The 23,403-nt window shown below is 41.3% G+C and overlaps 1 protein-coding gene across 2 annotated transcripts in view; it reads right to left on the reverse strand.

The window, feature by feature from the left end:
• Positions 1-19,165, reverse strand: part of INPP5F (inositol polyphosphate-5-phosphatase F) — an 87,508-nt gene extending 68,343 nt beyond the window's left edge. The window contains exon 1 of one of the 2 annotated variants that reach the window (XR_005986067.1): positions 18,834-19,165. Coding sequence is in view for 1 of the 2 variants with exons in the window: in XM_041743980.1 (XP_041599914.1) it covers positions 18,834-18,930 (97 nt within the window). In the remaining variant the exon portion in view is untranslated. The remainder of the gene's footprint in view (positions 1-18,833) is intronic. The other variant, XM_041743980.1, reaches the window with a different exon arrangement.
• Positions 19,166-23,403: the final 4,238 nt, after the last annotated feature.

Below are 23,403 nucleotides of genomic sequence, written 5' to 3' on the forward strand. Positions count from 1 at the left end.
TACTTCTCCCTCTGCCCCTCCCCCTGCTACTGCTTTCTCTGTGTCTCTCCTCTGTCTCTGTCTCTTTCTCTCTCATGTGTATGTGCTTAAATAAGTAAATCTTAAAAAAAAGAATCTATACATGGAACTAACCAATAAGACAATATTTACATTTTAAGTAATATGCATTCTCATTATAAAAGTCATACTGAATAAAATGGGAAAAAATATTTTATCACTCCCATCCCACCAGCCAGATAACTTATTTTTCTATGTTTCAGGTCATATGTCTGTGTGCATATGGAATCACAAGACTGCAAATATAACAGTATATGCTAATTTTTTTCTTGTAACATTTCATGTCTTTAAAATACTCTCCAAAATTGTAACTTCAGGGCTGCATAATTTTCCACTAAAGGAAGCACTTCCTTACTCTTGAACATTTAAGCGATTTTCAGTTTTCCCTTATTATTAAATAATACTGTGATGGGGTACCTAGGTGGCGCAGTCGGTTGAGTGGCCAATGCTTGGTTTTGGCTGGGGTAGTAATCTTAGGATCCAGCCCCACATAGGGCTCTGCACTCAGTGCAGAGTCTGCTTAAGACACTCTCTTCCAAAGGGAAATCCACTTACACTGTTGGTGGGAATGCAAACTGGTGCAGCCACTCTGGAAAATAGTATGGAGGTTCCTCAAAAAGTTAAAAATAGAACTACTCTATGACTCCAGCAATTGCACTTCTAAGTATTTATCCAAAGGATACAAAAATAGTGATTCAAAGAGACACACGAATCCCAATGTTTACAGCAGCAATGTCCACAATAGCCAAACTAAGGAAAGAGCCTAGATGTCCATCAACAGATGAATGGATAACGAAGATGTCATGTATATATACAATGGAATATTACTCAGCCATCAGAAAAAAGTCTTGCCATTTGCAATGACATGATGGAACTAGAGGGCATCATGCTAAGTGAAATAAGTCAGAGAAAGACACCGTAAGACTTTACTCATTCACACGTGGAATTTAAGAAACAAAACAGATAAACATAGGGAAAGGGAAGTAAAAATCAAAACAGAGAGAGAAACAATATAAAAGACTCTTAGCTATGGGAAACAAACTGAGGGTTGCTGGAGGGGAGCTGGAGAGATGGGGTAATGGGGTGATGGGCATTGAGGAGGGCACTTGATGTAATGAGCACTGATGAAAAGTCTACTCCTGAAACTATATGTTATTAATGTTTTAATACTACATGTTAACTAAATTTAATTTAAATTAAAAGAATTTTTAAAAAGATTCTTCCCTCTGCCCCTTCCCCTGCACACTTGCTCTCACTCTAAGATAAATAAATCTTTAAAAATAAATAAGGTTATAAATGGTGAGTATTATGCAAATATTTTATTGCCTCTGTAATTAACAGCTCTAGGAGAGATTCCTAGGAATGAAATTAGTCAGTGAAAACATAAGAAAATTTAAAGCTTCCAGATATTACCAAACTGCTTTCTACAGGGTTATACCAATTTAGACTTCTGCCAGAAACATAGAAAGTGCTTATTTTAAAGTACTCTTGTCACCATTTAGAATTTCTTTTTAAATTGTTCTCATTTGCTGGCATCCATTGCCTAAATGATGTTTATTTTCTTTTCACTGCAGGTAAAATTAAACATTTAATTATAAAATTAGCTGCTTATGTTTCTTCTTCTAGGATTTTCTCATTCATATCTTCTAACACTTCTTGTATATTCCTTATTGATTTAAATCCTTTTATATTAAAGATGTCGACTCTGACGTGTTTGTACTGGTTTTTAATTTTTGTATTACTCCTTTTTCCATTATCTTTACAGTTAAAATTGTTCTTTACTCAGTATTAAGTATTTATTAATTTCCTTGTTCATTTTTAACAGTCTAACTACTCTACTAGAATTCATGTTGGTGTACAGCCTAAAAATACCCTTTTTAATATTTTATTTATTTGACAGAGAGAGAGAGAGAGTGCACAAGCAGGGGGAGTATGAGAAGGAGAAGCAGGCTCCCTGCTCAGCAGAGAGCACAACGTGGGACTCCATCCCAGAACCCTGGGATCATGACCTAAGCCAAAGGCAGACGCTCAACCAATGCCACCCAGGCACCCCACCCTGATTTTTTTTCAAACAATGCACCAGAATCTCTGTATCAGGCAGGCCAAGCTTCAGTATCTACCAACACAGATGCCTTTCTAAAGAGCGAGCTCCAACTGCCCATAACCCTGTACCCTGACCTCGGATGAACAGACCACAGTTGTAGGACTCTACCTTTTGGGTACCAAATGAGCTCTAGAAATACGGAAGAGGAAGACAAAGTTAGAGGTAAAGCAGCCAGGAACCATTACATTGAAGTGGAACTTTAAGCATAAGAAAAGCAGCAAGAAGAATAACGCAGAGGAAAGTAGAAGGTTTGGTCTTGAATTTGTCCCTTTAGAGGAGAAACACTTATTAAGTACCTGCCAGAAACCAGGCGCTATACCAGGCTAGAAGACATAAAAATAAAGGAGCAGCTGTCTGGAACAGAAGACCAATGGCTGTAGACGATATGGATTGATAAGACTGGAAAAAGTAAAGAGGCCAACTCTGGAGAGATGTGAATAAAAAACTAAGGAGTGTGTGCTTCCTGGAGACTAGGGCAGGCAGATAATGGCATAAATAAAGCAAGATGACAGTCAGGGGTTAGCTGACAGCATTGACAGGAGAGAGAGCCTGAGAATAAGGAAAGGAACAACTAATTAGGTTGTTGCCAGAGTCTTAGCCTGAAACAACCTGGAGCTATGTAGCCCAGAGGCAGGGTGGGCAGTAAGTGAAGAATGCACAGGGGGTTAACATGAACCACCACATAGGAAGCCAAAGAAGGACAGGAAGAGAATAAGTAAAATAAAAAATGCCACTGAAACCTCTCTTCTCTCCAGAGTAGGAGAATGAGCACAAGGGACAGGGTATACAGCAGCTAAAAGAAAAGGTGGGTGAGAACCTCCTAACTTAATACTCTTTCCCATCTTTGACATTTTGAGCCAGGCAAATACATCAGCCATTCAAGAAATTAAAAACTTAAAAAAAAAAAAAACTAGAAAAAAAAACTATAAACATGACCAAGTTCTGTGCTCTAGTGACAAAAAAAGAATAGTCACAGATGATCTTTGAGGTCCAGATAGAGAGCCAGTTAAACCCATGAAGACTGAGTTCCTAATAGGATGATCAAGGAGAAAGAAGAACCAAAGGAGATATTCAAGGAGGAAAATAGAAGATGATGAAATCAAAAGTACAGGTGTAAAAGTTGCCCTTGGAAAGAAATGACACTACCTTTTTCTAGGTCTGGAAGGTGAAAGGCTAAATATAGCCACTGAGAAGCAGCAAAGGAATGGATTAGATGGCCTTGACTCAGTAAAAACAAGAGCCAAAGTCCTCCCAGCTTTGGCAGAGGAGGACAGAGGGGGATGAGAGGGGAACCAAGGCTTGGCATGGTGAGAGGAACCCAAAAAGTCAGTTTTCTATGCATGCTTGAAACTCGGTGTTTTCAAGAAAAATGGTCTCAGGGACGCCTAGGTGGCTCAGTGGTTCAGCTTCTGCCTTTGGCTCAGGGCATGATCTCAGTGTCCCCGGGATCACGTCCCACATGGGGCTCCCTGCAGGGAACCTGCTTCTCCCTTTGCGTATGTCTCTGCCTCCCTCTGTCTCTCATGAATAAATAAACAAAATCTCTTTAAAAAAAAATGTCAATCCATTAGTGGGTCATGAAATCAATTTTGTATAATGAGATCAGCATTCACATCAATGAAACAGAACGGTAAATAAAAAACTGCACCAGGTGAAGAGAAACACTCCACAAAACTTTCTTGCTTCTGGTACAAACATATAGGTATGTGTTCACCAGGACACGATTTAAAAAGTATTCCTTAGAATGGATCTCAAACATCTGAACACACTATTTAACTTTAGGGCTCATTATATCAACTTTGTTGATTATTTAGCTCAACTCCTGTACGTACTTGCTAATATTCTTGACTTCTTAACTGAAAAGTTTTTGAGAGATTTTTTAAAAATCTCATACTTTGTGTATATTTTTCCACTTCTTCTTAATTTTTGCTTTTTATTTTGAGACTACATTGTCAGGCACATACACATTCAGGATTAATGTGCCTTCCTGGTGAACAACAGTTCATCAGGATAGAGTAACTGCCTTTATTTTAAATAGTGCTCTTTCCCCTGAAGTCTAGTTTTGTCTAATTAATTAATTAGTTTAATTAATATTGTGAACAAAATACAGTGGGCATTAGAAAAGGATAAATATGAACATTGCTAATCCAAATGTATCACTTCTACTCCCCACAGCCTTAGGGACAAAGTCCAAATTCCTTGGAAAGTTCTGCACGGGCTGGTCAGGCTGGTCGTGTCCACCCCCCTCTGCCTCTCTCCAACCCCCAGCATCCCAGCCTTCCTGCAACCACCCAGAAGTGTGTGCAGGCTGGGTCTGGAATGCTGCTCCCCACCCTCTTCTGCCTGCTTTTCATTCCAGACTCAGAACAAGAGTCACTGGTGTGCCCAGATATATTCCCTACTCCACGTGCCCTGCAGAATTGATCAAGCACTCTTTTGTGGCCCTCCTAAACCTTGCTCATATTTCCATCATGGCACCTTATTTTGGTGTAATGCATCCAACTACTGACTTCCCTATCTCCCTGACTGAAGAGGAAGCTCATCGAGATCTAGTTTCATTCAGCTTTACGTCCCCAGTATATGGTACATGGTACCAGTACATGATACACAGCAGGTTCCAAAATGCTGAATGGGCAAAGAAAAGTATGGCATGGAATTGAGCAGCAAGTTGAGGTCAGATAATTTACAGTGAATCACACAGAAGGGTTCACTAGTTACAGTGGCTAAGTTAAGGTCACTTGATCTATTTCAGATAAAAATGTCAGGGCTGGCCATGCCCCATACAACACAGGCTTGTCAAAATCAGAACACCATTTCCCACTTAGTCTGGGGTTCTTTTTAGTGTACCTCTAACACTCTAAGTTTCCCTACAAAATGTTCTCGAGTGTAATACCCTCGTTTTACATTTGTACAGGGCTTTCAGCTCACCGACATCATTCCAGCTGCGTAAGCCAGAACCTGAGAGACATCCAAAATGCTTTTCTTCCTCCCTAAGTCCTATTGATTTTCTCAATATCTGATGAATGTTTCACTTCTCTCCAATCCCACCGCCACTATCCTTGTCCAGGCCAAGACCTCCCCCAATCTGGCTCATTCAAAACTCTCTTGTCAGCCCTACATCTGGCAGGCTGCTTAATGCATAATAGGAAAGCAAATATTTACTGAATGCAGAAAGGACTCTAGACAGTTTGGTACTATGAGGCAGAGAGCTAAGCTAGAAGGAGGAGGCTGCAGAACTACACAGGGATCACTTTGGGGCACAGGGGGTTGTTGTAAATGCAGGAGCCACTCTGTCCAGACGGGGTAGACTGCGTAGGAGAGTGAATGTGAGGACCAGTGTGTGGAGGATGGGCATGAGAGGGTGGGCCTAAAGCCAGAGATCCAGGTGACAGGACAGGGCCAGGTGCACAAGGGCGATCTGGGCAGATACTGGAATGAGGAGGTTAGACGAAGTCCAGAGATGTGGGCACAATGAGGTTACCACCTGCACTCTGCACCCCGTGCCCCAGGTGAAAAAATCTCAGCTCCACTGCGGTCTCTGAACCCCTCTCGACAATAGCTCCTCTGCTGTAAATGGAAACTCCATCTAACTTTCAGGGCTTGTAATAGTATCAAACGAGAGAATTATGTGAAAGTGCCCAACACAACATGTGGCATATAAACATTTGATAACCTTTAGTTCAAGTTGGGAAATGTACAGGTGTTTAAAATTCTCGGTTCTTACCCCTCAAATATCTCCAAGATTTTTATTTCAAGGGTCTACATATGGATTTTATTAAAGAAAGGAGGGGGAAAACTTCAATATGTTTTTATTTATTAAATCTTATATTATAGCAGGACCATAATTCCTGAAAGCCTTCTCAGAGTAAAAGCTATTTTATGAAAATATCTCTATGCCCCCAGAACCCTGTTTCCTCAGAACATGAAATGTGGACCTGAAGCTCTGATGTAGCTCAAAACTAGACTGTAACTCCAGTCTCGGTCCCAGCAACCCGATTTGGGTCCAAATGGCAAACTGAGGGCCAGCTTCCTACGTTCCCCTAAATCCTCTACACAGGAGAGGGGGAGAATCTAGAAGAGGTAATATCTAAAAGGAGGTAAAAATACACTTAGGGCAAAGACACGAATAGTGGTACACTTTCATTATGCAAGTGAAAGTAAGTATTGGGTACTAAGTCAGAGAAACCATGGAGAAATATAAATAGAATGTATAACTTTTAATCAGCAACAGAAAGCTTGGTGAAAATTCAAGCTAGGGAGACAGGAGAAAGTGGTAGGAAAAAGAAAAACAACAAAAAAACCACGTATACATAATAATGGAAAACAAATAAAAAGTAGAAATAACTCCTGATATATTAATAATTATAATAAATACAATTTTGACTAACTACTTAAAGGGAGAGATTTAAGTCTCAACTTCTCAGTTTATTTAATTCCATGCCTGTTTTATTTGCCACTGGTAGCAGGCACTCATTTAATAGTTATTGAACCAAATGAATGAATAATTAAGTAAAAGTAAGCATGAAAGATTGAAATGGAAAATGGATTTCTCCTATCAACTGCTTATCTTTAGTGACATTTAATAAGACTAACATCCTGTTTTTACTGTTTTTAAAGGAAGCCCCAAAAGACCAGTCCTTTCCAATATGGTGCTTTTAATACTAAAAGCATTTATTTTTCAATAAATATAATAAATAATGCAGTTGTGATTACCCACAATGGAAGACTTACCTGAAAATTCAAGTAAACTTTAAATTATCTTAAAAGGTCTAGCAGGGGCACATGGCTTCCCTTACCAATGTAAAGGCAAGACAAAACAAGAAAGGAAGGCCTAAACAGGTAATGTAAATGGTACAAGAAGGGAGTGTAGTGGGTCTTTCTGAACCGCTATGACTGTTGCCGGGTATAGCACCTTGCACACAGTTCACTTCAAAATGTGTGTATGTTTTCACTTCACTAAGGAAATAAAAGGGCATTAGCAGAGTCTATGTATACAGAGGACACATGTAAATGATACCAGTCTGAACAAGGTAGCAATTATACTCAGTATTGGCCACCCTGTCACCAATATTAATGGCTACTCTGGAGGCAGAAGGCAATGGCACGGCAGAGATTGTGACCAGTGGGCTTCTATCCTTCCACAAAGAAGAGCCATGTGATGGATCTGCTCCAACAAACATACTGCTTTCTAATCTTTCCTTCAAAAGACATCATCCAAGGTGTCACACAAATCAAAAGAGAAACATCTGAAATTGGCAGATTGGTTTTAAAATTTAGGAATTTCAAAGTTATCTAGTTGAGTTGCTTAAAAGTATTAAAGTATAGCACTTTTGAAATAACGCCAAATTTAAATTAAAATAATGAAATAATTAAAGTAACACACACCCAAAGATATTTAGGTATTTTGTCATAGCTCAATTGTTTGACCCCTTAGGTCAACATTTCCACTCTTATTTCAGACCCATTTGGCAGTACATGGCTTCTATTTTCACATGCCCTCCTCTTCCTGGTACACAGAAAACAAGTGATTAAATACTGTGTGCCTTCAGAGTGCATGAGTCATTCATTCCAAGAGCCCAGAGTGACTGGCACTCCTTCAGCCCAAGATAAGCTTGGGTCTCACACATCTACTGAAGTTTATAGCAGTTTCACTTGTGTCTTTAAGGAGGAAAAAAAAGGTGCTAGAGTATGCATAAACAAGCAGACCCAAGTTTCATTTCCTGCTAAAGACAAAGGATATTATTGCTCTGAAAAGACAATCACCAATATGAAAGTCAAACAGATGAGGAAAAGGGTTCTAACATGAGGAACTGTAAGTTCCCATCGTTAGCTCATGCTTCAATTCTCAAAATTTAATTAAGGAAAACAGGTTAGGGAATAATTTGACTCAGGTGCTGTCTTATAAATGCAAAGTCTGATACAGATTTCTTTGAACTCTCTAATGTAATTATTTTCCAGCATTCAGCAAGCTAAAGAGTTAACCCAATTTAGAAGTTCTAGCAGCTGGTGATTTCCCAGTGTGAACTCCAACACACCGGTTGCTGATCCTGGGTTTTCATGATCATCATCTAGGAGCTTTAGGAAATGCAGATGCCTGGGCCCCACCCTTTGAAGAGATCTGACGCAGGTGGTTAGGGTGGAGCCCTGGCACAAGTATTTTGTTAATCTCCCCGAGGTGATTCTAATGTACCAGCAGACTGAGAATTACTGGTCTAAGGGATTGTAGGTTATTGGGTGGAACCTGCATTAGTAATTTTATATCACTTTGATTTATAGATGACTCCTGCACCAGGCAGGCCTTGAAACACCTTCATGAAATAAAGTACTACAAACTACATAAAGATCTCAAAACACAGTTGGCATAAAAGCTGATCTAAACTAGTATAAAGAACTATTTCAAAAAATAACCCTAAGAATACTTAAAAGGTGAGAGACATTACTTAGGAAAGGCATCTTAAGACTATCTAGACTTTTCTATTAAAACAGGGATCTAGGGATCCCTGGGTGGCGCAGTGGTTTGGCGCCTGCCTTTGGCCCAGGGCGTGATCCTGGAGACCCGGGATCGAATCCCACATCGGGCTCCCGGTGCATGGAGCCTGCTTCTCCCTCTGTCTGTGTCTCTGCCTCTCTCTCTCTCTCTATCATAAATAAATAAAAATTTAAAAAAAAATAAAAAAAAAACAGGGATCTAATTATGGTGCAGTAACAGAGCCACAAAGTTTTGACCACAATGATGAAGGATATCAGAAATTGCTTAATAACCAATCTAAAAATTGTTATGATTCTCTGACATGTTAAGTCCCAACTGTCACATCTCAAGATGTGGACAGAGGACAAATCAAAGAAAAAAAGACTTTTGTGCAAGTTCAGACAATGTAATCAGGTCCTGGGAGGACCTGCTGGAAATGTATAAAATTATGGAAGGCATAGACTTCACAGTACATTCAGAACACTAGTACAGGAGACACATTTAAAAGACAGAGTTTGAGAATAAAGGAAGGTAAGTACAGCTTAAATTACAATTTTCCAAACTCATTACCTTAAGAAACTGACAATATAGTCAGTTCAAATAAGGATTAGACAAATCCTCAAATAATAAATTCATAATATATTACCCAAGGAGCAGCAATGTGTTGGGATCTACCCCTCACTTTCTGTGCTCCCCAAAACTGCTCTTTGATATTATCTTCAGAAATAGGATCCTGAAAGCTAAATCAGAGCAATTGGTATTTTCTTTTTTTTCTTTCCTCATTTTAGAGCTCACAACCAAGATGCATAAAATTAGCACTTCAATAATTAAATAGATGAAACCTTACTCTCAGGTGGTGTTTAAATCATTTCCAAGCCTTTCTTGGAAACTTTGCTCAATACTCTTACTCCTTCCATCTAGGATTGTTTGTATAGTCATTCTGTCCCCATAGGTCTCCTCCAACAAAAAACTCTGCCTTCAAATTCACCATCAGGTCTAGGTTTTGTCCTTTTAATTGCCCTCAAATAAAGATGTTTCTAGATCAAACACAGTGTCCTGTAGGCGGGAGGTAAGGGGGAGAGCCTGTACTATTTCAGTCTGGCCATTAGGAACTACTCATTCTCATAAACCTTTTTTTTTTTTTTTTTGAGTACCAATTAGAACGAAGCCACTATGCATACAAAGAGTTATGTCTGCCAAGAAAAAAAAAAAGTCCATAAAAGTCTACTAGTGTATACAGTTAGTTTTTTCCATGGCTTTCTACTCTTACAGAGAGAAACAATCAGACTATTTAGAGCTGGAAGAAACTTCACAGAATCAAATAAAAACACTTTTCTTCCCATGTTCTTTATTAAGAAGGAAAACAGATTTTCACCACCTTGGAAAAAACAAAACAAAACACTAAAACCTCAAACTTTAATACCCAATCCAAGCCTCCTAACACAACTGAACCTTAAGCTCTGTCACAGCATGTGTCACTCTAGAATCCTGTGTATGTCTCTCCCACACTGGAGCACATCCCCAGTGAGGATACAGCGTCCTTATCCATCTACCTTCTTCTTTGGCACAGCGCACAGCAGACAGGTCTTCAATAAATGTTGAAAGAATAAATAAATGACTTCACAGAATTTCAGACTGAACAGAATTTGGAAGGAGAAAGAACCAGAACACAAAATTACAGGGAAGAAATGAGGCTGCTTCTTTTCGAAAAGGGAGTTCAGATGGTTCCCCACTCACGATGGTCTGACTTGCATCTTTTCAACTTTATAGTGATGCAAAAGCAATACTCATGCAGTAGAAACTGTATTTCGAATTTAAAATTTTGATTTTTTTTTTTCCTGGTTTAGTGTTAAGCCATACCATAGGCTCACAATGCTGGGCAGCTGCAGTTAGCTGTAGCTCCCAGTCAGCCATGTGATCCCACAGGTAAACAATCCACACACCTCACAAGCATTGTGTACCCATACAACCATTCTGTTTTCACTTTCAGTACGGTATTCAATAAATTACAGGAGACATTCGACACTTGATTATAAAATAGTTTTCGCATTAGATGATTTTCCCTAACTGTGGGCTAACTGAAGTGTTCTGAGCATGGTCAAGGCAGGCTACGCTAAGCTATATTTGATAGATTAGGTGTATTAAATGCACTTTCAAATTATATTTTCAACTTACAATGGGTTATGAGGAAGTAACTCCATTGTAAGACAAGGGAGATGTGCACTGGAAAAGAGGTAAAGGGGAATAAATAAAATAGCTACTAGATGTGAATCCTGGAAGTCAAGAAGCACAACTGCCCAGAAGGGAGAGTAGCAAACTATTACTCTGCTCAACAATTTGGTCTGTCACCCAAGGGTGGGGGAGATATATATGCCTGTAGTAGGGAGAAGAATGTATATACCTGACATAAAAACAATGTAAAATGGTATTCAGAAGTGTCATTAATATTATACATGCAAACTACTCAAAAAGCATTATAGCAGTGTTTAAAATTTCCTAATATTTCAGATCTTGTGATTGTTTCAAATTGCATATTTTTGCCATTGCAGAAACTGTGACATCTGAGGTTCAGTGTAAGTAAAAAGTTGTTTCAAAGTAAAAAAATTCATAAAGAAAATGTATTTTTAAATATTCCACTAGCAAGTTAAAGAAATGCATGGATAAACTTGAAGGGACCTTAACTAAAACTAAATAAAAGAAAAAACAAGAAACACTGACCTAAAATCAACCTGTATTTCATTCAACCAGCCTTACCAAAGAAAGCAAGCAGGAGTGGATGCTTTTTTTGTGAATGAGAGCAGTTTCTTTAAGGGTCTCACAGCAACCGGAAAATGAGTCATCCTAACAGAGCATGGGATTTAATTAAGATCCTACCAGAATGTGTTGTGATAGTACTATATTACTAAATGTTCAGTGTTTATCATCAATTCTAAAATGCTACTTGTGCATTACTTAACATATTATCAACAGCTACTGATAATTTAAAAAATGTATTACTTCTCTATTTTGTTAAATATACTCCAAATGTTCTTCTCAGTTCAATTATGGTCAGTATATACATAGTGATTATAACAAGTAATTATTTGTTAGAGGTTCTAGGACACTGCTGTTACCTTCCCAGGGCTTGTGTTTGCAAGACTAGATTTTTAAAGGTTATATTTCAAAACATTTCAACAGAAATAAACCAGTTTACAGTTTATTCATAGAAAGATAGTAATACAGCTTACAAAGATCTAACACCTTTAAATCCCCATGAAACACACCAAGAGTAAACTATGGCTATGAGAATCCACACAATCGATAGCACAAACTAGTTTGATTTTCTAATAATCTAGTATCTATCTGTAAATACATCACCTAATTTTGTCAAAAATCACATGTACCAGAATCAGCAACAAGCGATTTTTGTTATTTGCATAAGGGCCAGTTCAAGAAAAATATCAATGTCTTTGCATCACATTTATTTTCATTCAAAAAGAGAACAGATTTATTGAATCCCAGACTTAAAAGTTAGATTCCTCTCTTATGAATAAAATGACAATGAGAAATTAGAACTTTTTTTTTTTTTTTTTTTTTTTTGCAAGAGAGGCAGGTTCTGGTCTTCTATTCTTATATTCTGTTTAATTGTCCCAGCACCCCTTTGCTGCTTAAGGTACACAGGGTCAACCAGGGAATAGAATCATTTCAATTAATTCACTATCATCTTTATAGAAGACCTGCTATGGCCAGGTGCTAGGGAAGTGGAGATGAATCTACACCTCTTTCTCCTTGCTGGGGCTGAAGTAGGCTGGGCAGTTAGGACAAAGGGGAGTCATGCTGCTGGGGATCCGGGAGCTGCACCAATGTGACCAAATTTCTGAAACACCAAGCTGTCAGGGCTCCCTGGTTTCTGGCATCTGAATACTGTAGCCTAAAAGGCCTTGACACTGAAGCCGGCCTTTGGCAAGTCCTGGCATCTGCTGGCTAAGGCCTGGTCAGAATACAAGCATCTAGGAACTAGTGACTCTACAAAGGTTCTTGCCCTCTTTGAAGGTGGTTGTCCTGAAGACCTTCTCTCCTCCACTCCCTCTGCTTTATGTGCTCTGAAAGGATGCGGTGAAACTGGATCTAGGACTCTTGAAGGTAGACTGGAAAAGGCATCAGGTTGCTCATCACTGGCTGAACTAGTTCCCAGCCAATACATATCAATGTTTCTGCTCCAAGATCTACCCTATATCTATTCCCTTCCCAAACTGCAGATGTTCTAAAAACTTAAGAAGAGTAATCTGATAAACTGACCATAATGTGGAAAAACCACTAGGCGATCTATTATATAACAACATTCCCTGTAACTACATAAACTTGTTTGCAACAAGGAGTCAGGACAGGGGGTAGGTAGGGTCATAGAACCAACCATTAGTCCCATTATCAGCCTTTTGTTCTATATAGATCCTTTCTCAATATGATGCTTTGACATTTAAGACTTTTTTATTCTCTCCATAAGCTAACCTATAGCCATTATGATAGCTAAAGATGCATTTCAGATATTACCCATAAAAATATAAATCCTGTGGTCAAGAAGGTAGAAAGGTTTATAAAACATTTTTGTCAATATTGAGGAAAATTTGGCTTTGGAGTCATATACTGGGTTAGAAGCTGGTTAGATTCTCTTACTTTGTTGTGAAGCTGGAAAAGTTATTCTGTGTGCCTGCGCTGCCTCACCTATAAAGTGAGGATAATAATAAAAACCTCTTCCTGATGTTTATTGTGGGGATGAAAGGAAACAGTACATACCAAGGGCTTAGAGCAGTTTCTGATTGAGAAATATGTTCTATACATAAAAGCTGTTGCTATTACTACTATTAATCTCAGTTGACAATGTAGACAACAAAATATGTACAAAAACTTCCCAAAATCTGTACCACTTGATTGAAAATGTCATCAATCACCTTAGACTTTTTTTAAGCTAAATAAGGGGAGGGGTTACTTTAGAAAACGGTCTTTTCTACCTTGCATGCATCAATTGTTCATAAAAATAAATGTGTACAATCAATCTAACTGCTAGTCTGTTAGAAATATAAAATATGGGAGAAAAATGATTTAGGGTATAAAACTGATAAGCCATTTAAAAGAAACTGAGGACTAAAGACATCACAGCAAAACCTAGTTATCCGGGGATCCCTGGGTGGCTCAGCAGTTTGGCGCCTGCCTTCGGCCCAGGGCATGATCCTGGAGTCCCGGGATCAAGTCCCGCATCCGGCTCCCTGCATGGAGCCTGCTTCTCCCTCTGCCTGTGTCTCTGCCTCTCTCTCTCTCAGTCTGTGTCTCTCATGAATAAATAAATAAAATATATTTTTTAAAAACCCTAGTTATTCGACAAAATGACTTAAAAAGATTTTTACAATAGATTTAATAATCAACTTTTTAAAAAAATTTTTATGAGAGAGAGAGTGAGAGAGAAAGAGCACGCACACCAGAGGAGGGAGGCAAAGGGAGAGGTACAAGCCGACTCCACACTGAGTGTAGAGCTTCATCCCACAACCCCAAGATCATGACCTGAGTCAAAATCAAGAATCAGTCCCTCAATCAACTGAACCACCCAGGTGCCCCAATAATCAATTTTTAAATACAAACGCCTGGTGACATTTTGGTAATTTGTGAATTTTTAGTAAACATGAGTTTTTAAAAAGATCAAGTTCAAAATAATTTTTTTCCAAAGTAAATACCAATGACACTAACAATCTCTAAATAAATGGAATCTAGTTTCATAAAATGCAATTCCTGAAAAGAGATAACTGTTCCATGTGGATTTCAACTCTATAACGATAATTTCTCATTTGAAAAAAGTTAACTTCATATGACATACTAAAAATAATTTTCATCAAAAAATAACTCTAGGAAGAACAGGAACACTTTTTAAGGTTTCTGTGAATTCTAACAGAGCTACTATCCCCTCCAAAAAAATGTTCTCTGGTATTCATCGTTCAGAGTATCATATCCATAAATATAGTTTACATGCTTATGAATGTTATATATATGACAGATGCTTTGCCATCTTTTTATGGTCACTCAGTCTCAGAATAGAATGAAGCAATACTCAGCAGGAAATTACATAACACCATCATATCAGACAAAGCCACAAGGACTAGTAGGAGCAATTTTAAGACTAAAGAGATAAGACCCTACCACCCTTCCCCATTAGTAGACTACATTATATTCCTCCTTAAGTCTTTAAATTATAATCCTTATTCTCAGATAATAAAACATCACTTTCAGGAGATTATCAAATATTCACACAGAGCTTTATTTTCCCGGTAGAAAATAAAACAATCTCTGGTAGTCATTACCCTGCAAAAGACATAAGCATCCACCAAAAAGCAGTCTGCTATGAATGCAGACTCCTCACTAACCTTAAGAAAGTGGAAAGAGCAGAAAAAGTAACAGTACTCAAGTGTTGAGCTGGAAGAAAAAAACTGAAAATATTTAAACAATGTTAAAGAAGAAAATAAGGATTACTACCACAAAGATTTCCACACAGAAAAAGAAAGAAAAAAAAGGTGATGCTCTATCAGAAAACACAAGTGGAAAGTTACCCAAGTGACTTATATTTACTTATATTTACTTCCTCACCCAAGTGGACAGAGATTTTCTGTCCCAATTAGAAGATATTCTAAAACAGGGCCTACAATTAAAATTAAGCATAGCCCAACATCCTATTTTTATGACAATCATAGGACTGAGAAGAAAAAACGTGGACTTGAGTGAGCTCAACCAAAAAGGCCTTCTTCATCCTAACCACTCTAAAGCCAGATACCAAGATGAGTAAATATGGTCCTTGCTCTGGGAAATGTACTGTCCACTAGGGAAGAAGCAAGCAAATTACTATATGATGCAGTATGGGCTGTAATGGAAGTGTGCACTAAGTATATAAAGCACCTGGAAATACGATTAAGGTGACCAACAATTCTGCCCCAGAATTATTTGGGACGTGGGCCAGGGTGAGCACCAGATGGGGGCAGTATCTGAGCTGGGTCCAGAATAAATTTGGCAGGAAAAGGGACTGATAAACATTCCAGGCTAAGGCAATGGTGCTTTTAAACTTCAAATATCCATACTGATTCTTCGGATGTCTCTAGGAAAAAGAAAAGTCCTGTTTCAGTTAGTTCAATAGCCACAAACAAAAACCACAATGCCCACAGGCTTTTCTGGTTTTATAATACTGCCCTTTGGAAAAGAAAAGGACTTGGTCAGTAATCTATTCAGTTAAATAGCCAAGAGGAAGCAATGAGATTTCAAATGCTGTCATTACAAACAATAGCAAAACTGTCCATAAAAGCAGAGGGAAGAGATCCAATAAAATGAAGACATATTAAATGATTCTATAGAAAAAGATCTGAAAAGCACTTATCCAATTAAAATACCATTATTAATAGCCACTCTATAGACAGGATCTTGAGTACCGGATAGAAAAAACTATTCAGTAAAGTTTAGTGCATGGGATTCTTTACTCACTGGCTACACTTGAACATCTAAAGATCAAAACAGGCTGTTACTTCAGAAACAAAATGGCCTCTTCCCTCCTCTGGATTTTTGGTCTACATCTCTCTGTGGTCTGCTGTATCCTCAGAAGTGATATAAACTTAATTGCAAAGACTACAGCCATTTTATTCAGAAAAAAATTTTAATTTACCTTCTGATATGGACTTTGGATATATAAACAGTAATACAACTCACATGGCTTAATCCAAAATCTAAGCCCAGGTTACCCTGTGAATATTCCTTAAAGGCTTAAGCCTGTGACTCATCTGAGCTTCTTTAGCTCAGAAGTATGGGTTTCAGTAGCCTTCATTGAAAGCTGCTAGCCAGCAGCCAAGAAAGGTTGATTTACTTCACTTGAGGGGAGTTAATTTATCCCCAAGCAACCATTAGGACTGGAGAGCTCCTGGTATAAGACACAAACCAAAGAAAATGACAAATAATTCACTTAAAACCCCTCCTTTTCAGAAGACTCTTGTCCTTACCTCACTGCATGTGATTCCACTAGCTTGGTTCACCTCTGTCAATCTTGGAGGCTAAGAGAAACCAGAGACCAGCCCAAGAAATGGAAATAATCAAGTCTACCCTATTTATATACGTCTCAATCAACTGCCCAAATTCACAGGTGACCACCTGGAGACCTCCTGTTTCTTTACAGAACATATTAATTCTTGTCCAAAATCTACACTGAACAAATCGGTATTGTTTTAAAAACATTTTTGTGATGTACAAGGACTCAAAAGCCCAACCCTCATTTTATAGAAGAGGAAGTGAGGCACAGAAAAGTGTTCTGTCGGACAAACTGGAGATAATCTCAAGTTCCATCCAGCTGTTATAGTCCAGCCCTAAGAATCTAAAGGTTTGGCTCTTTGACAGCCGAAGAATTTCACAATCTACCTTTCTTCAAGGAGCATTTGAAGTCTTACCCCAACCTGGGAGTGGGTGTGTGTGGGTGTGTGTGTGTGTGTGCGCGCCAGGCAAATGGTCAAATCAGGAAAAACAGAGAACAGAATGACTGGAAAATGCCAAAATCAACCTATCTACAACAACTTCTGTCCCAAGATCATCAGGAACTTTATCTGGGTGCAGTCACTTCTCTTCCATTCTGAATAGAGGAAATAAAATGCAATGGCAAGAAAAATACACCCAGAGCCTAGGAAAAAATAAGTTCTCCTTCACTGCTCGCACAAATCAAACTAGCAGGTCTTCACAGAAAAGCAGCGGAGGGCAGCCCAGGTGGCTCGGCGGTTTAGCGCCGCCTTCAGCCCAGGGCGTGATCCTGGAGTCCCACACTGGGCTCTGCATGGAGCCTGCTTCTCCCTCCGCCTGTGTCTCTGCCTCTCTCTCTGTGTGTGTCTCTCATGAATAAATAAAAATCTTTTAAAAAGAAAGAAAAGCAATGGAACCTGCCAGAGTGTGTGTGTGTGGGGGGGGGGGGAGGCCTCTGTGAGCTCAGCAAGTTACTCAAGTTTCAAACCTGTCTTCTCACCTGAAAAAGAGGATACCACCACCTGCTCTGTAAGGTTGTGTGGGGATGTGGCACTAATATATTAAGGGGGAAAATTCTATATCGGAAATCTTATAAACTGTAACAGCTGTGATACTGAAATGCTCATTTGGGACTTTCCCTGCTTTTCAATCCTATACCGTGTAATCCTTGTCTGTATCACACACAAGAGTCACAAAGAAGTTTTAAACGTTCTGGGTATTTAAGAATTCTATCCTTCATGAATAAATAAATAAAATCTTTGGAAAAAAAAAGAGTACTCTTTATAAAAAAAATAATAAAGAACTGTATCCTCTCACACTTCTCAAGTGAAAGCTCTCTGAGGTGATTCGGAAAAGGAACAGGCAACCTCAAACCGGGAGGTGCTACCGAGTCCCCGGCTGAGGGCAACCGCCCCCGGGACCCCCGTCAGCTCTGTGAGGTCAGGACCGCTCGTCTGACTGCTGTCAACTAGTTTTCCTAAAGCAAACTGACCGTTGCCGACTCAGGCGTCTCCTAACAGCTCACCCAAACATGGCCCCACGATGCATCCTGTATGGCACAACACTGAGTCATATTATTAAAAGTTTAACATTTAACATTATTAAAAGTATTAAAAGTTTAACATTACAACGCAGGCCGGTTGTAATACTAAAATCAAAGAGAAGGCGCTTTGAATCGGGCGCCCAGCAGGTGACCAGAACGAAGTCACACCTTCAACAAGAAGGGACCAGAAACACAGAGATGTCAACAGGGAGTGAGCCTCCCGCAGGACGCCCCACTGAACCCGCACGATCGCTTCCGGCCCCAGGTCGGGACCGGATTCGAACCCAGAACTTGTCAGGAAGGACATGCCGGAGGCGCCCCCGTGAAGGCCAGGCGCCCCTCGCCCGAACTTTCCGACCCGCGGCTCCGCTCCGGTCCTCGCCCCCGGGCAGCAGAGCGGACCCCGACGCGGAGGCGCGCTCGGGAGGGACGAGGGTCGCCGGCCCTTTGTCCCCCGCGGAGGGGCACAGGCGAGGCGGGCGCTCCCTCCTCAGGAAATCCTGACAGCTCGAGCGCCCCGGCTCGCGCCCGCCCCGCCCCGCCCCGCGCGCCTGGGCCGCAGGCGGCGCCCGCCCTGCTGCCCGCGCCGAGGGGCGGCCGCGCCCCCTCCGCGCCCCCCGCCCCGGGCCCAGGGCCAGCCCGCGCCGCCACCTCACCCGGTCGGAGCTGGAGGCCGCCGTCGCGGCGGCTGCACCACAGCGCGCGCTCGCCCTGCTGCAGGATGTAGTGGTCCTTGGCTTGGAAGAGCTCCATGCCGGCCCCGGGCGCCGAGGGAGGCGGCGGCGGCGGCCGAGCGCAGCGGCGACCCTGCGGCCCCGGCCCCGGCGGCCCGCGGGGGGCGCGGGGGGCGCGCGGGGCGTCCTAGTCGGCCGGGGCCGCCGGAGCCCGCGCCTCGAGGAAGAGCGACTGAGGGAGCGCCCCGGCGGCCAGGCCCGCGGGAGGACAACGCGCACCCGCGGCGGCGGCGGCCTGGGAGGCCTCTCCCCCGGCTCCGCCCCTCCCCGGCTCCGCCCCTCCCGGCTCCGCCCCTCCCCGGCTCCGCCCCTCCCCTGGCCCCGCCCCCTCCTCTGGCCCCGCCCGCGGCTTCTCCCAGGCTCCTCCCCCTCCCCGTCTCCTCCGCGCGCAGCTTTCTCCTTTCCGCTCTCCCTCCTGCCCTTTCGCGCCGCCCTCTCCTCCAGCTCCTCCGGCTTCCTCCTCCCGCACCCCTCCTCCCGCCCTTCCCAGGCCCCGCCCCTGGCGAGCCCCACTTCCCTCCAGAAGCGACCGCCGCGGGACCTCGGGCTCGGCTGAGTCAGGGGCCGGCCGCCCTCCCGCCGTGTAGTCTCTACAGCAGAAGCCCACTCGTGGGCTCTTCCCTCCCGTGCCGGCAAGTTATTGGCTCCTTTCACCAGCCCTAAGGAAAGCCCGGCTGACTCCGTACATCATGCAGCCTGAACCCCCGCTCCCTGGGCCTGAGCTGCGCGCAGGGACCCAGACCCGGAGAGCCGGCAAGTGCAACCCAAGCGCACTTACTGGGGTCCTTCCCCAGCCAGGCTCTGCAGAGCTGGGCCGTCCTCTCTTTCGATATTCACTCTTATTGAGAACCTTGTGACGTTTGACAACAGCAGGCATTCAATAAATACACATCAACCCGGAGTATTGTAACAATAGAAAACACACAAGTATTAGCATGGGGCTCTAATTAGGAAGAAGGGAGCAAAGTTCTGAAGTTATCCTGTCCCAAATTAAGCAAGATGGGTCCGAGAAGACGTCAAAACATAAGCCAGCCCTTGATTGGAAGGGATCTAGTTTTGACAAGGAGAAGATGGCTGGAAAGCCTCTTGTGGAAGGAGGAAGTGTCCTTCGCCCCCCACCGTGAATATCTTTGAGCTATTTTGAAAGACCAGGTAGTATGTTAAACCAAATGAGGCTTGGGGGTCAGGTCCCCAGTTCCACGTCCATCTCCAGATATGGTCTAGTGCATGATCTTGGGGAGGCCTCTTGGTTTCAGATGGTGGCTGAACTAAATGGCTTTTACACTCTGTTTTATAAATCCGTGAGTCTTTGCTACTCCTGTCTCCTGCATTCTGGAATGTTTTAGAAGGGAAGAAAAAAAAAATGAGGTAGGAGACAAGAATAGGAAGGCAATAGTTTTAACTTTCTGCTTAGATAAAAGTGAGAGCCCCAAAGCAACAAGGAATTCCACATAACTATGCCAGCCCACATTGAGTTCTCTGCTGAATTTGCATAGCACAGAAAGACCCATAATGACAAACTGTCCGGGAACCTCTGATAAGTACCAAGCCTCCTGGACTGCCCAGACATCTTCAACGTAAAGATCAAGAGGAGTGATTATATCAAATCTTTGTGATGTGACTTGGACACAGAAGATAATGGAGATGGGATTCAGTGGAACCAACAGATTCAGATTTACTGTTGAATTCAGCCATCTGTTGACTTAGCAAAAATGAATAGGTAATAAGGAAGTCCTATGATGACTGTATGTTCTACAAATTATTTCGTTTTTTTTTTAAATAAATCACATTGCCAGATGTGAAGAAAACAATGCTATTGTAATTGTTTGCAAACAATTGGCTAGTCGACTGAAACTTGTCCTGATGTTTTAAATCAATGATGCCAACCCTAGCTACTTATTATTAGAATCGCCTGGGGAGTTTTTCAAACACACGGATGTTAGGACCTCAGACGAATGAAATTAGAATCTAAGTGGGGTAGGCTCTGACATCAGCCTTTTTTTCTAAGCTACCCATAGGATTGTAATATGCAGCCAGGGCTAAGCAACACTTTTAAAAATGAAATTAATTGGAAAAATCTGCCTAATTTTCTGCTGTAAGCAGAAAACAGCAGTCAGTCATTAACTAATACCATTGCAGGGGAGTGGTTACCTATAAATCTGGAGTTAACAAGCAGAATCTTTAGGAGAGAGAAAACCTGAAGAAAAGTTGCTTCTGGAATCTGACTTTCTTTCTCTCCTAAGTGCATGCCTTGCTGGTCAGAATGAGTGAAAAGAGGAAATACTCTGTCCTTGGCAGATATTAGGTCCCCAGCCTCCTGCCACAGCTACCTTGCCTTGCTCCTGCTATAGGCTTTTTTTTTTTAAGATTTTATTTATTCATGAGAGACACAGAGAGAAGCAGCTCCATCCTGGGACTCTAGGATCATGCCCTGGGCTGAAGGCAGGCGCTAAACGGCTGAGCCACCCAGGGATCTCCCTACTATAGACTTCTTGAACCTCAGACCCTGCAGCTTCTCCGGTCCCTGGCCAGCCTCCCCATCTCTGGCCTGTGACTACAGGTGAGTCTCCATCACTCTCTTCCAGCTTCCTAATTCAAGGCCCTCCTGCCCTTGAATGGTGTCACCCAGATTGTACCGGAAAGTCCATGTGATGCTGTTTCTGCTTTTTAAACAGGAATGGCCGTCATGCATATTACATATCTTTTTTTTTTTACATGTATGGCATTCTTATACCCATTTAAGTGTATTCATGGGGGTGTTAGGTTGTAGTAGCCAGCTCTGTGTGATCTCAGTCAAGTCACTAAATCTTTTTTTAGCCCATTTCTATATTTATTAAAAGAGTTGGTCACTAAGGGTTCTTCCAGCCCTGAAATCAATGAATGTGAGGAAATGTGTCCACATAGTTAAACCTACGCAAATAATGATGGTAAATGACTCAACTCTGATTATTGATTTGGCCTTCGGTGTCAAGTTTATTATTTGTCTCTGAGATTCTTGGGTTCTGATTGGATCTTGGTGTCCTCTGGTGAAATTTGACTTTTTTTTTTTTTTAAGATTTTATTTATTCATGAGAGACAGAGAGAGAGAGAGAGAGAGGCAGAGACACAGGCAGAGGGAGAAGCAGGCTCCATATAGGGAGCCTGATGCGGGACTTGATTCCGGGCCTCCAGGATCACGCACTGGGCTGAAGGCGGCGCTAAGCCACTGAGCCACGCGGTCTGCCCGAAATTTGACTTTTTTGACATCATTTCCTGTCTACTTGTCCACAGTCTTGTATGTTGCTTGTTGATGAGAACTTTCTTCAGTCTCGTTTGTGTAGGAGAAATCTCCCAAAGGAAGAATTTTTAAAAATTCATAGTCTGCCTGCCCTGAGGCTGCTCATTCTTTGGTCAGCAGTGGAGGTGGTTAGAGGCTCAAGACGATCATGAGCCAAGTGTTTACATTTTACCAACCCTCAGCCAATTTCTCCTGGATTTGTCTGCCAGTAAACTTGTGCTACATCCTCCCATAACTTCACTAGGGACTATTGGAAATTATAACCATTTTGGAGCACTTTGACATCTATAAAATTGTTTGAGAAGCACCACGGAGGCAAAAGGGAGAAAGCTTCTCAGACTGTCATGTTGGTCTAAAGAAAAAGGTTACTTTGCTCACTGGAGGAGACCATCTCCTTCATCTCTATATTTTGGGGATTAAAAAGTACTTGGTATTTCATTATCTGGCCCAATAAAATTATCCACCCAAGTCATTGTTTAACCAGCTATAATAAGTCTTTCGTGTGTATTTGAGAGAGAAAAAAATGAATCTAATCTGTCTGCATCTAATCTCCTTCCAGAGGGAAGGTAATTAGCCCTTACAGGGATGATTTCATATTTATCTAAAGCCAGCTGTCTCTCACTTCCTTTCTGTGACGCATTTGCTTTTCAATTAAAAAAAATAGTTAAGAAATTAGTTCTAAAAAAAAGCTAATTTGAAAAAAAAAAAAAGAAAGTCCAAGATATACTGTTAAATAGAAAATGTCCAAATGGGCAGAGTAGTATTTTAAAGTATGCCATGAGGGTTTTCAAAAGGGGAGAATGAGAGAGAAAGATGTTCTTATAGGCCCAAAACATTTCTGAAATAACCTACAAAGAAGTATGGTTACCCCAGTGGAATGGAGGAGGGTGGATCAGAAATACAAGGAGGGCAGAAACTTTTTTGCTTTATATTCCTATACAGTTTGGTTTTTTAACCACGTGTTTTTAATGCTTTATTAAAAAAAAAACTAGTTAAATCTGTGTGTGCAAAACTCATTCTTCCACCACACACAAACATTTTTAGGTAATTTACTGCCTAAGAGTCTAGAACCTTTGTTTTGACAAGCCAGGAATCCAAGGCATGGGTCTTTTTATTTTTCATATGCTGCTTAGTACTTTTGAGCTTTCCTAACCTCTTAAATGCTGTCGAAGCAAGATATGCTTAAGTATATTAGCCATTTTCTCTGCATTGTAT

This window comes from Vulpes lagopus, chromosome 2 (genome assembly GCF_018345385.1).
Source record: "Vulpes lagopus strain Blue_001 chromosome 2, ASM1834538v1, whole genome shotgun sequence".
NCBI lineage: Eukaryota > Metazoa > Chordata > Mammalia > Carnivora > Canidae > Vulpes > Vulpes lagopus.